This window comes from Oncorhynchus mykiss, chromosome 3 (genome assembly GCF_057628025.1).
Source record: "Oncorhynchus mykiss isolate SJ-2025 chromosome 3, ASM5762802v1, whole genome shotgun sequence".
NCBI lineage: Eukaryota > Metazoa > Chordata > Actinopteri > Salmoniformes > Salmonidae > Oncorhynchus > Oncorhynchus mykiss.
The window spans coordinates 88,752,599-88,765,286 of NC_143024.1; the positions used below are offsets into that span (position 1 = coordinate 88,752,599).

At 42.3% G+C, this 12,688-nt stretch overlaps 1 protein-coding gene across 1 annotated transcript in view; it reads left to right on the top strand.

Annotated features, from left to right (window-relative positions):
* Window positions 1-448: 448 nt before the first annotated feature.
* LOC110504820 (NGFI-A-binding protein 1) overlaps window positions 449-12,688 on the top strand; it is a 44,113-nt gene continuing 31,873 nt past the window's right edge. Inside the window, exons 1-3 of the mRNA XM_036975235.2 lie at window positions 449-745; window positions 10,712-11,532; window positions 11,747-11,880. Coding sequence (XP_036831130.2) covers window positions 721-745; window positions 10,712-11,532; window positions 11,747-11,880 — 980 coding nt within the window. The 5' untranslated portion in view covers window positions 449-720. The remainder of the gene's footprint in view (window positions 746-10,711; window positions 11,533-11,746; window positions 11,881-12,688) is intronic.

The following is a 12,688-nucleotide window of genomic DNA, read 5'->3' on the forward strand; positions in this document are numbered from 1 at the left end:
GTCTTCTCTCTCTCTCTTTCTCTTTCTCTCTTTCTCCTCTCTCCTTCCATCTTTCTCAGATATCTCTCGCTTTATCATTGGACACCGTCTATTATCAGAATGGTTCAGAGTTCAGTGTAATGTAAATGTCCCCTGTCTATTTTTTTTTACAGCATCTTGATAGCACTTTATGTAACCAAGCACAGGAGTTGTTAGCATAATGTTGTTGTTTTTACTGTTCTCTTACCGTGGGACAGAAAAAAAATAAGTGAAAAGAAGGTGGCAATGGAACATACTTGAATCGCAACAAAAACATAGTGGAGAGGTTGTCCCAAAGACAGTAAAATAGGCTACACAATGCTTGGGGAACCGCTGCTTATTTGGTTGACAGTGTTAATTGACATTTGGGCGTAGACCTATTTTCAGTATGCTACAATTGGCTTTTCAAAAATGAAGTCAAACCTCTACCATCCCTCTGACCGCGGTCGCTGCCTGGTGTGATAGGATGCTTGGTATTCCACACAGCGGCTCCCACGCCCCCCAGACACACACGTGGGGATCTGCGTCACGCAGTCGCGTGGGAGCGAGAGATGTAGCGAGGGAGGAGCAGCCCAACAGTAGGGGAGTTGGGTGGAACGTATAGTTAACAGGTCCTTTATTATAAACCTCTATTTCACGTACTCAGAATTTGTTTTCTCGCCGTGAGAGAACGGAGAAGTGAAGAACGGAACGAGAGGTTGGATGAGCGGCGTGAAGAGTTCTGCAGGTAGGCTATAGATGTTTTCTTTCCTTTTCTAGCAGGGCGCAAACTTAAGACGCATCCATAGACGATCTTGGTTGGACTTTAATAGGCTAAATAATGTTGTAGACATGAAATGGCATGACCAATATCACAAAGAAGGGACTGGGAGTGATACGACTAATTGTTGATAAGCGTACCTATTGTTGATGAAGTGCACGTCCTGTAAGCGTCATTCATTCTGTTGGCACACAAACTAATTGATACGTTTTGTAGGACTTTTGTATGCGGAGAGTAGAGTTGTGAACTGCTGTGCATTTGGGCAACAATGACAGTGGAAGCGGGACGGAGTTTTTAGGCTAGTCTATGAGTGGGAAACTCAAACCCATTATTCCCGGGCGCAGGGACACAACCGGTGGGCGTCTACACTACCCCAATGTGTTGTCACTACTCAAAACATTTGAGGAATATGAAGAAACCTGTTGGACTTAATATATCTGAGTACAGTTAATTAAAGTGATTTTGTTGTCATTACTAAAACCGAAAATTACAACAACAACAAAAACACACACAGCTGAAGTCTATTGATGCACCTGTGCGTCAACCTAATTATCATTTTAAAAAATCCCCATCAAAATCCGCCAGTTTAAACGAGAGAGATCCGTTTTTTTTTTGTTGTTGCTGCATGGGCTGCATCTCAATCCACCACATCCGCCTTGTCGGCCTTCAGCATCTGCAGTGGAAAGTGGCAGAGCTACAGCACTGTTTGACAGACTAGGAGATATCCAGGAAATCAGTCTTACCAGGAAAACATCTGGAGTGACTGAACCATTTGGGTTACAAACTAATATGACCCCACTATGTACTGTAAAAAAAAATGATTCAGGTGGTTAGTAAACTATACTTGAAAATACAATTATTTTGACTTTAGTTTTATGTTGTCATCTTTAGTGATTATAATTATTACTACTTTACTGTGTGTCACTTAGCAAAACCAACCTAAAACATTTAAAATGAATTCAACATAAGATAAATGCATAATTTTTAAACAAATATTTGTGTGTAAAAACAATTACAAGGAAAATTGTGTTTAATTTACTCAATTTTCATAATATTTCCTTTCAACTGAACTTTACCATACGTTTACACACTGTTGTATGCATGTTTGAAGAAGGAAAAGCACATTTCTATATTAATATCAAACTATTTGCTATGCTAGGACATGTAATGGATCATGATGAATGGATATCAAAACTGTCAGGCAAATTGACGTTCAATGACGAGACCACCCATTCTCACCGTTAGCCAGATCATGCCGCCACTCTTGACAGAGGCAAATGCATCAAGCTACAGTACAATGCTTGCAGCTTGACCTCCAGTTAGTGTTAGTGGAATGAGCACTGCGCTCAACAATTCCTGCTGAAGTGGTTAAAAAAAGTCAAGAGATGAAATGCATAAATCGTGTCTTAGTGTTAAACAAGGATCATTGAAAGTAAAATATACAACAAAAAAAAAATATATATATATATATATATACAGTGGGGCAAAAAAGTATTTAGTCAGCCACCAATTGTACAAGTTCTCCCTGCTGACCAGGAGGGAAGAGTTGTTTGGTCTGGCTAGACAGGTCTCTCGCGAGGTCACCTACAAGTACACCTACAGGACTAGCAAGTGAGAACACACACACACACACACACACACACACACACACACACACACACACACACACACACACACACACTGAAAGTAGTGTGATTTCGTAAGCAGTCCAAGCATCAGGAGGATGAATGGAAATACTTTCAATGTGTATAAAGGTAAGCCTCCTAATGGGTCATAAAAAGAAAACATATATATATATATATATATATATATATATATACAGTTACAGTGGGGCAAAAAAGTATTTAGTCAGCCACCAATTGTGCAAGTTCTCCCACTTAAAAAGATGAGAGAGGCCTGTAATTTTCATCATAGGTACACTTCAACTATGACAGACAAAATGAGGGAAAAAAATCCAGAAAATCACATTGTAGGATTTTTAATGAATGTATTTGCAAATTATGGTGGAAAATAAGTATTTGGTCAATAACAAAAGTTTATCTCAATACTTTGTTATACACCCTTTGTTGGCAAAGACAGAGGTCAAACGTTTTCTGTAAGTCTTCACAAGGTTTTCACACACTGTTGCTGGTATTTTGGCCCATTCCTCCATGCAGATCTCCTCTAGAGCAGTGATGTTTTGGGGCTGTTGCTGGGCAACATGGACTTTCAACTCCCTCCAAAGATTTTCTATGGGGTTGAGATCTGGAGACTGGCTAGGCCACTCCAGGACCTTGAAATGCTTCTTACGAAGTCACTCCTTCATTGCCCGGGCGGTGTGTTTGGGATCATTGTCATGCTGAAATACCCAGCCACGTTTCATCTTCAATGCCCTTGCTGATGGAAGGAGGTTTTCACTGAAAATCTCAAGATACATGGCCCCATTCATTATTTCCTTTACACAGATCAGTCGTCCTGGTCCCTTTGCAGAAAAACAGCCCCAAAGCATGTTGTTTCCACCCCCATGCTTCACAGTAGGTATGGTGTTCTTTGGATGCAACTCAGCATTCTTTGTCCTCCAAACACGACGAGTTGAGTTTTTAACCAAAATGTTATATTTTGGTTTCATCTGACCAAATGAAATTCTCCCAATCTTCTTCTGGATCATCCAAATGCTCTCTAGCAAACTTCAGACGGGCCTGGACATGTACTGGCTTAAGCAGGGGGACACGTCTGGCACTGCAGGATTTGAGGCCCTGGCAGCGTAGTATGTTACTGATGGTAGGCTTTGTTACTTTGGTCCCAGCTCTCTGCAGGTCATTCACTAGGTCCCCCCGTGTGGTTCTGGGATTTTTGCTCACCGTTCTTGTGATCATTTTGACCCCACGGTTTGAGATCTCGCATGGAGCCCCAGATCGAGGGAGATTATCAGTGGTCTTGTATGTCTTCCATTTCCTAATAATTGCTCCCACAGTTGATTTCTTCAAACCAAGCTGCTTACCTATTGCAGATTCAGTCTTCACAGCCTGGTGCAGGTCTACAATTTTGTTTCTGGTGTCCTTTGACAGCTCTTTGGTCTTGGCCATAGTGGAGTTTGGAGTGTGACTGTTTGAGGTTGTGGACAGGTGTCTTTTATACTGATAACAAGTTCAAACAGGTGCCATTAATACAGGTAACGAGTGGAGGACAGAGGAGCCTCTTAAAGAAGAAGTTACAGGTCTGTGAGAGCCAGAAATCTTCCTTGTTTGTAGGTGACCAAATGCTTATTTTCCAGCATCATTTACAAATACCCCCCATTTTGAGAAAGTTAGAGGACGTTTACTGTAAAACTTAAATTCATAGCCCAGGCGTTTATATGCTTTAATCACTGAACACAACAGCCGCTAATTAGAGACAGGCGTCGATTTCCTTAATGCATACAGGTTTTGCTAATTTGCATAGTTAATTGTTTAATTCCAGCATTCACTTCCAGAATTTTAATCAATTTCTTAATTTCCTGCATTAATGTGTTCACACAATGTCATGTTTCTTTTGTCTTCGTATGCCTCTATAAAAAAATACTTTCCTTGACAGAATAATTTATTATTCTCCTCTTTTGACTGTGCATTTTCGTCAGTTCTTACTTACGCCACTAGAAGGTGATCAGATGATTTCTAGGGCTCTATTCTCCCGAAATGGTTGATTGTTTTTGTGCTTGCCGGTTACCTAGCGGTTCTCAGCTGTTACCAGCCAATGGCTAGCAGTTTCTTACTGCCAATAATAGAGGAGGATTGCCATAATTTGTTCAAATCAAATGTTAAACCTCAAAAACAATTCATGGTAATCTTGTAAACAATTCATTTAGACCAGGTGTTTATTATTTTTATTTCACCTTTATTTAACCAGGTAGGCTAATTGAGAACATGTTGTCATTTACAACTGCGACCTGGCCAAGATAAAGCATAGCAGTGTGAACAGACAATAACACATTGCTGAAATGTATGCTGGTGCCTGGCTATGGAAAGTGACAGGCGGCTATTTGAGTTGAGTTGAATTGAAGTTTTACGGTATTTTTTTAAACCTTTGTTTAACTAGGAAAGTTAGTTAAAAACAAATTCTTATTTACAATGACGGCCTAGGAAGTTGTACGGTACAAGGTTAACTGCCTTGTTCAAGGGCAGAACGACAGATTTTTACCTTGGCAGCTCAGGGATTCGATCTAGCAACCGTGCGGTTACTGGCCCACTAGGCTACCTGCCCGCTCCAGCACAGGGTATGTGCACAGCTGTCTCTGTAGTGTCCTGGGTAAGGGTGTGTGTAGGTAGGCTAGGTGTGTGTGTCGCTCTAGTGTGCTGGGTTAGGCTGTGTGTAGTTAAGCAAGGTGTAAAGCTTGTTCCACGGTGTCTGACTTTGGACGGGGGGAAAAGGAAGCCCATGCAGCACCTGTCTGTCTGGATCAGGGTGTCTCACAGACAGGGAGAGAAGAGGAAGGAGGGAGAGAAGAGGAAGGAGGGAGAGGCAGGGGCGAGGAGAGGCAGGGACGAGAAGGAGAGACGGGGAGAGAGGGAGGTGGGGGAGAGGAGTGTGAGGAGAGAGAGAGAGGATATGTGGAATAGTAAGTGACTGAGAGAAAGAAGTTAACAGAGAGATACTGACATTACCACCATGCTAGCTGCACTCATCCTCCTCTAGCCTTCTTGCCCTGTCAAATTGTAATTGATCTTTAATTGAGATGTCAACTGACTCCATTTAGGAGTACTGGGCCTCAGCCACAGTGTAGTGGGCCTCAGCCACAGAGCAGTGGGAAGAGCAGTGGGCAGAGCAGTGGGACTCAGCCACAGAGCAGTGGGCCTCAGCCACAGAGCAGTGGGACTCAGCCACAGAGCAGTGGGACTCAGCCACAGAGCAGTGGGAAGAGCAGTGGGCAGAGCAGTGGGACTCAGCCACAGAGCAGTGGGACTCAGCCACAGAGCAGTGGGACTCAGCCACAGAGCAGTGGGCAGAGCAGTGAGACTCAGCCACAGAGCAGTTCGTCACGACTATTTAGTACGGATGTTTGAATCTCAATGCTACATTCAAATCTCCCTACCATGATATCATTCAAATCCCCCTACCATGATATCATTCAAATCCCCCTACCATGATATCATTCAAATCCCCCTACCATGATATCATTCAAATCCCCCTACCATGATATCATTCAAATCCCCCTACCATCCAATATGACACCAATGTCGATGAAACTTCAAAAATAAACTTGATTGGAGGTACCCAACACACTCCCTGCCTCTTGTCATGAGCCGTCCGGCATTAGGAAAAAAAAGACAAGGTCTTGGCCCGACCGAGCTCAATATCTAGGCATTGGATAAGAACGAGACTACAGCATCTATAAAGTGATCATCAAACTTGCCACCTTGTCGGACTGAAAACGTTTATGGGGCAACAGTTTTGATTAAATGTATAATATGTTGCTCTCACATGCTCATTTCTGTCAATTAAGAACCAACAATATGCTGCGAAGCGCAGAGTTCTAACACTGGGTCGGTTGCTCGGCAACAACACAGTTGCTTGCACCAGATTGACAGTCATAAGAAGCCTATGTGAACTAACCTAGGATACTGTAAATAGCTAGCTACAGTGCCTTCAGAAAGTATTCATACCCCTTATTCCACATTTTGTTGTTACAGCATGCATTCTAAATGGATAAAAAACTTTTTTCATCTCACCCATCTAAACACAGTACCCAATAATGACCAAGTGAAAACATAAATACAGAAATATCTAATAGAAAAAGTACATTTCTTTGCCACATTTTTTGCAGTATTACTTAAAGATGCACCATGCGGAAATCACTCCACCATTTCTTGCTTCCTGAAATTATAATAGTTTGCTTAATTTTGTGACAAACAAACAAGCGTAAAGAATCATTGTACCATTTAAACCGTGAAATATGTAGTTTTCATACCCCAAATTATTATTTTTTCAGTTGTTTTGAGTAGAAAACTGAAAGTAAAAGACACAAAAATGAAATTTTAAAAACGGAAAGCATAGAAATAGAACATATCTACCACTTCTTAGACTTGCTTTCAATGAGAATTTGAGTTCTATAACTTGCATTTGTATGTGAATTTGGTCTGGTCGCCCAAAAAGTGACATATTGCAGCTTTAAGTGCCTCGTTGAACTGTACACTCTGTCATTTAGGTTAGTGTTGTGGAGTAACTAAATTTTCAGTTTTCTCATATCTCAACTATTAAACTCTGCAACTGTTTTAAAATCACTATGAGGCCAATGGTGAAATCTCTGAGCAGTTTCCTTCCTCTCCGGCAACTGAGTTAGGAAAGACGTCTGTATCTTTGTAGTGACTGGGTGTATTGATACACCATCCAGAGTGTAATTAATAACTAGGGATATTCAGCATCTTTTTTTTCTTTTTTTTACCCATCTACCAATCAGTGCCCTTTGCGAGGCATTGAAAAACCTCCCTGGTCTTTGTTGTTGAATCTGTGCTTGAAATTCACTACTCGATTGAGGAGGGACCTTACAGATAATTATATGTCTGAGATTGGGTACTCATTCAAAAATCACGTTAACAACTTTTATTGAACATGGAATGAGTCCATGCAACTTATTATGCGACTTGTTACGCATATTTCTACTCCTGAACTTATTTAGGCTTGCCATCACAAAGGGTTGAATACTTACTGACTCAACACATTTCAGCTTTTAATGCTTTATTAATTAAAAAATATTCTACAAACAAAATTCCACTTTAAAATTATGGGGTATTGTTTCTAGATCAGTGACACAAAATATCAATGTGATCAATTTTAAGGAGTGTGAATACTTTCTGCAGCATTGGTTACTTTTTCCACATGTTGTTGTTATGTTGCAGCCTTATTGTGCATTTTTTTTCTTCATTTAGTCCATTTTACATCAATCTACACACAATACCCCAAATTGACAGAGGAAAAACAGGTTTTTAGAATTTTTTGCGAATGTATTAAAAATATAAAACGGAAATACCTTATTTACATAAGTATTCAGACCCTTTGCTCAGGTGCATCCTGTTTCCATTGAGCATCCTTGAGATGCTTCTACAACTTCATTGGAGTCCGTCTGTAGTAATCTCTAGGAGAGAGAACGCGTCTCCTTCCTGAGCGGTATGACTGCTCCGTGGTGCCATGGTGTTTATACTTTTGTACTATTGTTTGTACAGATGAACGTGGTACCTTCAGGCATTTATAAACTGTTCACATAAATGAACCATACTTGTGGAGGTCTACAATTTGTTTTCTTCTGAGGTTTGATTATTTTTTTTCCCCATGATGTCAAGCAAAGAGGCACTGAGTTTGAAGGTAGGCCTTGAAACACATCCACAGGTACATCTCCAATTGACTTAAATTGTCAATTAGCCTATCAGAAGCTTCTAAAGCCATGACATCATTTTCTGGACTTTTCCAAGCTGTTTAAAAGCACAGTCAACTTAGTGCATGTAAACTTCTGACCCACTGGAATTGTGATACAGTGAGTTATAAGTGAAATAATCTGTCTGTAAACAATTGTTGGAAAAATTACTTGTGTCATGCACAAAGTATATGTCTTAACTGACTTGCCAAAACTATAGTTTGTTAACAAGACATTTGTGGAGTGGTTGAAAATTAGTTTTAATGACTCCAACCTAAGTGTATGTAAACTTCCGACTTCAACTGTAGGTAGCCAGCTAGCTAGCTAACGTTAGCTAATGTTAGGTTGCTTGTCCAAAGTCCAGCAGCTTGCCTCTCTCGCTAACAACAGTCAGCTGAAAGCTAGCTAGATTTATTTGTTTTGATTTGTCACTAAGATACAGGCATCTTTCCTATCTCAGTTGCCAGAGAGGAAGGAAACCACTCAGGGATTTCACAATGGTGTGTAATGGCTGTGATAGGAGAAAACTGAGGATGGATCGACAACATTGTAGTTACTCCACAATACTAACCTAATTGATAGAGTGAAAAGAAGGAAGCCTGTACATAATACAATTATTCTAAAACATGCATCCTGTTTGCAATAAGGCACTAAACTAAAACTGCAAAAAATGTGGCAATTAACTTTAAAATTTACTTTTTGTCCTGAATACAAAGTGTTATGTTTGTGGTCAATCCAACACAACACATCATTGAGTACCACTCACCATATTTTCAAGCATGGTGGTAGCTGCATTATGTTATGGGTATGCTTGTCATTGGCAAGGACTAGGGAGTTTTTTGGGATACATCGCAACAGAATAGTGCTATGCACAGGCAAAATCCTAGAGGAAAACCTGGTTCTGTCTGCTTTCCAACAGACACTGGGAGACAAATTCACCTTTGGACAATAACCTTAAACACAAGGCCAAAAATACACTGGATTTGCTTTCCAAGACAACATTGAATGTTCCTGAGTGGCCTAGTTACAATTCTGACTTAAATCAGCTTGAAAATCTATGGCTAGACTTGAAAATGGCTGTCTAGCAATGATCAACAACCAACTTGAAAGAGCTTGAAGAATTCAAAAAAAGTTTAAAAGTGCAAATATTGTACAATCCAGGTATGCAAAGCTCTTAGAGACTTACCCATAAAGACTCACAGCTGTGATCACTGCTAACGGTGATTTTAAAATGTATTGACTCAGGGGTGTGAATACTTATGTAAATTTGATATTTCTCCAGTTCATTTCCAATACATTTGTAAAACCTTCTAAAACACATTTTCACTTTGATTATCAATTTTGAATTCAGGCTGTAACATGCTGCAAAATGTGGAATAAGTCAAGGGGTATGAAAACTGGGATTGAGTTGATTTATAATTGCACATTGGGATTGGCTGAAGTTTGTGTGTGTGTGTGTGAAATTCTCAGTGCACAACCCACTTTTTGTGCGCAGATGCAGTGCAATGTCATGTAAATGGGCCACTGTGATAGACAGCAACCTGCCTTGTTGCTCCATTTCACTCCCTACTCCCTGTCACTCTTCTCACTGGCTCTGTTGGGTAGCTAGCTATAAACTGTACTGGGGACAGGGAGTGGGGGAGGAATTCACACATACAATACATACACACACAATGGTTGACTCCATGCTGAGAGAGAGACTACTAGAATCTGAAGTCAAATGTCTACTCTTTGCTGATGATCTGGTGCTTCTGTCCCCAACCAAGGAGGGCCTACAGTAGCAATTAGATCTTCTGCACAGATTATGTCAGACCTGGGCCCTGACAGTATATTTCAGTAAGTCAAAAATAATGGTGTTCCAAAAAAGTTGCCAGGACCACAAATACAAATTCCAACTAGATACCGTTGCCCTAGAGCACACAAAAAAACTATACATACCTCGGCCTTAACATCGGTGCAACAGGTTACTACCACAAAGCTGTGAGAGAGAGAGAGGAAAATGTTTTAAAGTGCATAAACCTTCCAATAGTGAACAGGATAACATTATCTTGATCTACAATGCCTAACGGATCTAAAGAGAGAGCGAGCAACTACGTGTGCTGAAGAGTATGTATGATGTGTAACTCTCCCTGGTCTCCAGGAGTGTTGCATGCTGGGTTGGGTTCAGAGCTGCCTCTCTGTGTCTGCATGCTCTACTGCTTCATGTTCTCTATCCCTCTAATCTACAGGACATTAGAAGTGTATATATCTGGTATTTTTTTGCTGTGTTTTTTTATATTCATAGATTATTTATGATTTATTTATTGTTCAGGTCTTTCACGGCTGAAATTGACTTTATTTCTGGGGTTTGAATATGAACAATTTATTTGTATTATGTGCATGTGGCTGGTTTTATAATTTCATAGTGGTTTTCACAGTGTTAAGACTATCCCTTCTCAGACTTGACATCTCATGTTATGTCATCATTTTTATGACTGTTAAAGTATATGGCAATACTGTGTGTGTGTGTGTGTGTGTTCTGTCAGTTATGTTGGCAGCATTGAAACTAAGTTGTCAGTGTGTTCTGTCAGGGATGGCGGCGGTGTTACCCAGGACCCTTGGGGAGCTCCAGCTCTACAGGATCCTCCAGAGGGCCAACCTGCTGTCTTACTACGGGGCCTTCATCCAGCAGGGTGGCGACGACGTGCAGCAGCTGTGTGAGGCGGCCGAGGAGGAGTTCCTGGAGATCATGGCCCTGGTGGGCATGGCCAGCAAGCCCCTCCATGTTAGGAGGCTCCAGAAGGCCCTGCGAGACTGGGTCACCAACCCGGCCATGTTCAACCAGCCCCTGGCCTCTCTCCCTGTCTGCAGCATCCCCGTCTACAAGCTGGAAGCTAACGGTAATTCTAAGGCTAGCGCCCACGTCACAGTGCCCACTCTACTGGCGGCGGAATGTGTGGGGGCGTCAGGGGTGGGGGGCGAGGGACGAGGATGTTCGGCCACTGGGTCTCCAGTGCAGATTGGCAGCGAACCTCGTTTCTGGGGCTCCTTGTCCTCTCGCGGCGGGGGAGGGGGAGCGGAGAGCGAGCGAAGCCTGTCCCCTGCTGAGTTGACCCTGGGTCTGGGTTCTCCCTCGCCGCCGTCCCCCCGCGGCGAGGAGGTACTAGATGCCGCAGCGTTGAGGTCGCTGGCAGAGTGCGTGGAGCGGCTGGCCCAGGCGCTGCCCCGGAGCGACCCGTCCGAGGTGAAGGAGGGGCTGCGGGGCAACAAGAAGCTGTCCAAGGTGATCTGCCACATCCTGGACATGGAGGAGGAGGACCCGAGGAGGGAAGAAGAGATACGCAAGTACAGCGCAATCTACGGACGCTTTGACTCCAAGAGGAAGGATGGCAAGCACTTCACGCTTCACGAGGTAGATGGGGAAAGAGGGTGTTTGTGCATGTGTCTGTTTGTGTCTGTTTGTCTGTGTGTGGCATCAGTGTGCAAAAAAGTAAAATTTTCAGATATTTGGGAACTTGATTGTTGTTATTCAACTTTCCCGAAATTGAGAACTCGTTATAACAATGACCCTCCAACTCCTCTTCTTACCCTCCTCTCCTCTCCTCCTCCCCCTTCTCTGTGTCTAGCTGACAGTGAATGAGGCAGCAGCTCAGTTGTGTATGAAGGAGGTCTCCCTGCTGACCAGGAGAGAAGAGTTGTTTGGTCTGGCTAGACAGGTCTCTCGCGAGGTCACCTACAAGTACACCTACAGGACTAGCAAGTGAGAACACACACACGTGCGCGCACACACACACACACACACACACACACACTGAAAGTAGTGTGATTTCATAAGCAGTCCAAGCATCAGGAGGATGAAGGTAATCCTCCTAATGGGTCATAAAAAGAAAAAGAAAAAGAAAATATATATATAGAGGTCCGTTAAAAGCGCAGAGAGCATCATGAAGAACAAGGAACACACCAGGCAGGTCCGAGATACTGTTGTAAAGAAGTTTAAAGCCGGATTTGGATACAAAAAGATTTCCCAAGCTTTAAACATCCCAAGGAGCACTGTGCAAGTGATAATATTGAAATGGAAGGAGTATCAGACCACTGCAAATCTACCAAGACCTGGCCGTCCCTCTAAACTTTCAGCTCATACAAGGAGAAGACTGATCAGAGATGCAGCCAAGAGGCCCATGATCACTCTGGATGAACTGCAGAGATCTACAGCTGAGGTGGGAGACTCTGTCCATAGGACAACAATCAGTCGTATATTGCACAAATCTGGCCTTTATGGAAGAGTGGCAAGAAGAAAGCCATTTCTTAAAGATATCCATAAAAAGTGTCGTTTAATGTTTGCCACAAGCCACCTGGGAGACACACCAAACATGTGGAAGAAGGTGCTCTGGTCAGATGAAACCAAAATTGAACTTTTTGGCAACAATGCAAAACATTATGTTTGGCGTAAAAGCAACACAGCTGAACACACCATCCCCACTGTCAAACATGGTGGTGGCAGCATCATGGTTTGGGCCTGCTTTTCTTCAGCAGGGACAGGGAAGATGGTTAAAATTGATGGGAAGATG